Source organism: Pongo pygmaeus, chromosome 6 (assembly GCF_028885625.2).
Source record: "Pongo pygmaeus isolate AG05252 chromosome 6, NHGRI_mPonPyg2-v2.0_pri, whole genome shotgun sequence".
In the NCBI taxonomy this organism is placed as follows: Eukaryota; Metazoa; Chordata; class Mammalia; order Primates; family Hominidae; genus Pongo; species Pongo pygmaeus.
Genome location: NC_072379.2, coordinates 51,816,542 through 51,822,541, shown reverse-complemented (window position 1 = coordinate 51,822,541; position 6,000 = coordinate 51,816,542). Strand labels below are relative to the sequence as shown.

Genomic DNA, 6,000 nt, shown 5'->3' with positions numbered 1-6,000 from the left:
GATATGTAACTCCAGCTTTACTAAATACTGCTGAATTGCTCTTCAAAAATTACCACATCAACTAACTCTCACCAGAAGTAAAGATGTACACCCGTTTCCCTTCAATCTTGTCAGCACTTGGGGATAGCCATACGCTAGCTTTCACTATGCTAATAGGTAAACATTCTTACTGTTTTGAGTTATTTTCCTTAATTTTTAATATGGTTGAGCCTATCTTCATGCCTATTTGTTAGTTGGAATATGCTGCACTTGTTTTGCTATTGAGTTGTTGTCCTGTTTTGAACCTTTCCTTAAGAGCCCACAGCTTATCCAGTTTTCTACACAACTCACTTCTGTTTGCTGCCCTTCATTATAGACTTAATGCCTTCTCATTGCTAGAGCACTGTGCTCTCCTTGGGGCTCGATGGTTTATAATAAAGCTTTCCCAGGAGATCTTATGGGGGCCAGGTTCTTCAGTGGTGGCCACTAAAGCTACTACCTCTTATTCCAGGTGTCATAAACCAGTGGCTGGACCTGGTTGGTTCACAGAGTGTTCTCAATGTGAGGAATCAGGTATTATGCTTGGTTGTCACATGAGCAGCTTAGTTCCTATTGTTTTATACCTGGCCTGCTACCCTCATTCATGTTACCTTCATGCCCCATAGACATTTGAGATTTGATGCAAACCAGTCTGTTACAGTAAAAGCACCACTGTCTAGGAAGTTCTGGAGATGGGTTGTCAGCTCATTTACATCAGCAGCTGCGGGATCTTGGGCAAGTCATTTCACCTATTGGAGCCACTCTCTGCTAGAATAAAGGAGAACATAAAGATAACTTCCTTGCCTATCTCACAAGGTTGTTTGGGAAACTGAATGAAAGAACGTGTAAATGTGCTTTGCAGGTTTTTTGTGAAACAGGAGCAGCTCTTAGTATTCTCGCCTAGCCCTGTCTGTGATGCCCAGGATGCTGCATTACCTCCTTTCCACCCTTGCCCTGAGTATTGGTCCTAGGTAGAAACTGAGGTGAATATACTGAAGGCAGTAAGAATCTTCACCAGGCCCCTCCCAGTCATATCACAAAGTGTTGTGGCTTATTGACAAACACAGACCTCATGTTTCTCTGAGAACCGCCCTGTGAACACCTAGATAGAACTAAGGGTGTGAAATACAAATGTACTATTTGCCTACACTTACGGAAATAAGAGCACACGACACAGTAGATGGCAAGGTGAGGCTTTAAGTCAGAAAGCAACCTCAGCTGAAACAAATGCATAATTATAATTTGATTTCAGAAGTGGAAACATGACCCGAATTCATGCACCTACTGATTAGTCCAAATTCCTGTATTGTTGAAGATGGAGCAGAAGTGGGGGTCCACTGTGGAAGTAAGGAAAAGCATAACAGAACAGGGGTCCCATCCAGGAAGCCATGTCGATGGCTATGGGGAGTTCCACCTTGCTCTTGGGGTGGGACCCTGGCCCTGGGTGGGAATGTGGGGTGATGAGGGTTGTGCTGCACTGGCTATCTGGTGGTAATTGCCAAGGAGAGAGCAGCACGTATATCCTCCCTGTCATCAGGCAGAGCTCTTCAGTGAGGTGGGCTCAGGGAGGGCTCTGTGCTTCTGTTCAGCAGAGCTGCAGCTGCTGCCCAGCTCTCAGGAGGCAAGCTGGACTCCCTCACTCAGCTGCAGGAGCAGGGACAGTGAGGCTCAACCCCGCCTGAGCCATGCCAGCCAACTTCACAGAGGGCAGCTTCGATTCCAGTGGGACCGGGCAGACACTGGATTCTTCCCCAGTGGCTTGCACTGAAACAGTGACTTTTACTGAAGTGGTGGAAGGAAAGGAATGGGGCTCCTTCTACTACTCCTTTAAGGTAAGTTTCTTGCCTGCGATTCTGAACACTGACTTATAACAATGAGACTGCTGGAACTTAAGAGTGTCAATTGAAGTATCATAGCCAGTATTGTGAATGAGTGTTGTTTATTTTCTTTACTAAAAAGGATTTTTAAAAGTCTGAAGTGCTAAAGCAACAAGCTTTAGTGTGCAGAGACCTAGATTGTAGTTTCTTAGGAATACGGGTGGCGTTTTTCTTTCTGATGCTGCTGGTAATGTGTGAATAATGAGTAACATTTATGAGTGAATGATTTTTACTTTCCCCCTTTCCTTAGGTGAAAGCACTTTTAATTAATCCTATAGCAGTACTTGAAATGTCTGTTTCTAGTAGGGGTTAGAGCTATGAGTTTTTTCCTAGGAACACCAGAGATGCGGAAAGCTCACAATCCCCAGGACAGTGACTGATATGATGAGAAACAACATTGAATAAGGCAAGAAGGACGACACTTTCTTTGATGATCCTTTTCATTAAACATCAGTGAGAAATATATTTATTTGAGGGTAGTTGATGATGCCACCATTTGCAACAAATTACCTCCTAGAACAAATGAAAGACAGAGAGTTTGGTGAGTTTCACCTTCAAAGTATCTAAGGGCCACGCTGAGGAAGGATCTTCATTAAGCTAATACTGTATTGTTTCTTATTCTGCAACAAGATCTTGTGGACAGAAATGAACCACGCATTTGGGAAAACAATAGTTTCCTGCTTCTTGCCTCAGAATGCTGGGTAGTCAGGTTATTTCACACCCTGTCTAACGATATGTTTAGTCATTGCAATAATTCACAGGTCTCAAACTGGTCCTTTCCACTGAAGAAAAAAATACTTCAAAAAGATTCTAGTTGTTACTTTGTTGGGTTTTGTTGTTGTTGTTGTTGTTGTTAATCCTCTGTATGTTCTTGAAATGATTTGGTTTTTACACAATGAGGTAGCATTACTGTAACGTCCACCTCCCTACTGGAAGTTCACTTCTTTTGCAAATATTCAGAATAAAACTTTCAGCAGGGTGCTGTCCCAGGAGTCAGACTTAAACTTCCAGGGTCCTAATGATCCTGCAGCAAAGCAGAACCTGAGCAAACCACTCCTCCACTGGCTTCAGTGAAACCCTGTTCCTCGGAATCACCTCCTAATGCATGTGCACATACACAGCCCAGCTGCACAGCTCCATGATGTAGCTTAGAAAGTAAAATTAGAGTTTGTTACCACTTAATGTTGACTGAATAATCCCCTTCATGAAATCAGCCTGCAGACCCAGAAAGTCTGTCTTGGCAGGCTTTGTGCACCCAGGAAGCACAGGACTCCACTCAGTATTGCTGTCTGTGTAGCCTCTTTGATATTCTTAGAACATGACAGCAAGCAGAATGAAGAGAGGCCCTCCATTGCAAAGGGGATAAAATCAGCAATAAGGTGGTTATTCTGAGACTCCGGCAAGAATCAATCTCAGCTGAAATCTCATTTGCCATTTTTTGAATACAGCACCTACAGGGATATTTGGAATATGTGAAGAAACAAATCCCACCTTGCTCTCTATGAGTGTTTGTCCTCTCTAGACTAGCGACATCATCGCCAGACACTAAAGAGAATCACAGCATCTCTAGCTGATTCCTGTTGATATATTTGCAGCAAAACGGCTGGACCACTGCACAAGGAGAAAAGCAGAAAGACAGGAATTGTGTCTGGTCAGGAGCTTAGAATGCTCAGATTCATTATTTGAGAGATACATGTATTGACTAAAACCCTGTGATTTTTAGTTACACAGTGATTAGTGGTGGTATTTGTGAGAACTTAGCTTACATTTCTCAGTGTAACTTTTTTTTCTATGATCCCCTTTGAGCACAAGCAATTTTAATGCATTGTTGATACAGAAATAGTTCTGATGCAAGCCCTTGTTCACTGCAATTCATTTTATCTGACATACTTCTAGAGAAGAAGTTTGAAACCATGCCCCCTTTACTGTCTCCCAGATGTATCCCTTTAATCCCCATTGCCTTCATCAAAAGCAGTAAAAAAAATAGCATGAAAATAAAAATAGCAACAGCAGTAAAAGTCACAGAAATAACAGCAACAACCATACATCTCATTGACTTTGGGCATTCTTGGTGCCAAGAGTCATAGCAAGACTCACTTAGCAAGTGACTTCTGTGAAGTATCTCATTTAATTCTCACAATCCATGGTATATCTTTCCATCCACACCTGCCTTCCATCTTCAACTGTTTATCTCAATTTTACCCAGTCTATAAAGCTCAGCTTGGGTTGCTTCCTCCATGAAGCCCTCCTTGACTCATCCCTCCCTGAGCTTCATTAGTATCACGGACTGTACCTCTCTTCTTGCCACTTAATGCAGCTCTGTCTTAAACTGCTATTTCCATATGCGTTGGCTGAATGTGTTACAGTCCTCAAGCTCCTTGAGTAAAATGAATGCCTTACATTTGTTTCATATTTTCTCTCAGGACCTACCACTATGTTAGTCATACTCAATAAACACTGACTGCATAAACAAATTGTGATGTGGTTTTTCTTCCAATTACCAACATTTTGTCAAATAAGCAACAGAAAGCGTGTATTCCCTGTGACAGAGGTGGGTGGGGGCTCTCATTAACCAAGTTTCCACCCATCAGCCCCTACCCTGTCTGGTCTCTATACTCACCCAGGTCCCTTTCTGCAAGCATGTTCAGCTTGTCCTTAATCCATTTCTAAGCCAGTGAGAACAAAGTCGGGTCTAGATTCCAGTGGGTGGGGTATGGAATTAGCTGAGGCACCATGAGCTGGTACCAACTACCTGGTCCAGCCCTGGGGAATCCGTCTCTATTGCATGGCAGTCTTACCTAGTCTCAGCTGTCTTGCTCAGTCCACTTACCTAGGCTCCTGACTTCGTTTCCCATCTCACATTCTAGTTCTTATCCTCTGAACCCCAAAGCTCTTTCGGGAGGAGACAAAGCACCCCGTCTAGATCTTACTGGCACTTCCTTCACCGGCTTAGAGTCTGTTCCTTCCTCCCACCTCCACCCTTGAATTCTGGCTTCTGCTCTCACCACTCTAACCTACTCTACCTTCCTAAGCATGTGAGGCTCTTGGAAATGAGCAGGGAGGTCTGGGGTGGGTTCACCCATCCCATCTTCTACCATGGGCCTTGTGTAACTAACCCTACATGGTCTTGGGTTCAAGATTCTCAGCTCAGACCCTGGCTCCCTTCACAGTTTCCAGTTTTGTGTACTTTTAAGATCACATCCAGCTCACCTCTTCAAGACCTAGGTCTTGGCATTAAGGAATTATATGCGTTTCAAGAATCTACCAGAGGTTTTCAAGGGGAAATGGGAACAGCTCATCAGAAAATAAATGAGGTATCTGAATATAAGGCTGTCCAAATGCAAAACAAATACAAAACTCTTCACACAGAAAGCCCTTAATTTTGCTGGTGAATTCACCAGCAATGTTTCCTGAATCTCTGATACTTAATGAGAAACCTAATTAGAAGTAACTGGGAGGCAGACCTGTCTTGATTAGTGAATTACCTAAATTATAAAATAATATAAATGAAACTTAGTTTTATTACTCATAGGTGAGCGCAGAAACAAGAACTAAGACTGCTAAATATCACCTAACAACAATCTTTTATTGCACCTCCTTCGGTGGATAGTTACAAGTGATACACAATTAGTCTAACTATTGTTTATATGTAAATGGCTACTTCTAAGTGCTTGAGGGTGATTTGACACAGTTTGTTCCCTTTGTTTGTACACCCTCCCTGCCACACTGCCTTACTGTTAATTTTCTTAACACACTCTTCCTCCATTAATATAACAAGAGCAAATTTCAACTCAACGCATGTCCCAATTATCTCACACTATGCTTTTGCAAGGGAGCTCAAATTAAGAAGCTTAAGTAGACCATGCTTGTTGTCACTACATTTCAGTTGACAACTCATTTCTAAGACCTTCTTCTACCTATCAAGTACTGGCATTTTCACCTGTGACTGTCATCTCAACGGCTCACACCTTTCCAGGGCTTGCTGTTCTCCCTTCCTGCCCTGGCCCCAGGACAGTGTCAGTGATGTCCTTCCTGGAATCCAGAATCCCTCATGTTCCATCCCCCAAATGTATCTCCTGCAATTTGTAACAAGCGGTCTTGCATT

The 6,000-nt window shown here is 42.9% G+C and overlaps 1 protein-coding gene across 5 annotated transcripts in view; it reads left to right on the top strand.

Annotated features, from left to right (window-relative positions):
- Positions 1–1,508: 1,508 nt before the first annotated feature.
- The window catches only part of NPSR1 (neuropeptide S receptor 1), a 233,563-nt gene continuing 229,071 nt past the window's right edge, over positions 1,509–6,000 (top strand). For 4 of the 5 annotated variants that reach the window (XM_054496684.1, XM_054496682.1, XM_054496686.1 and 1 more), the window contains exon 1: positions 1,509–1,850. In XM_054496684.1, coding sequence (XP_054352659.1) covers positions 1,704–1,850 — 147 coding nt within the window. In that variant the 5' untranslated portion in view covers positions 1,509–1,703. The remainder of the gene's footprint in view (positions 1,851–6,000) is intronic. The other variant, XM_054496685.1, reaches the window with a different exon arrangement.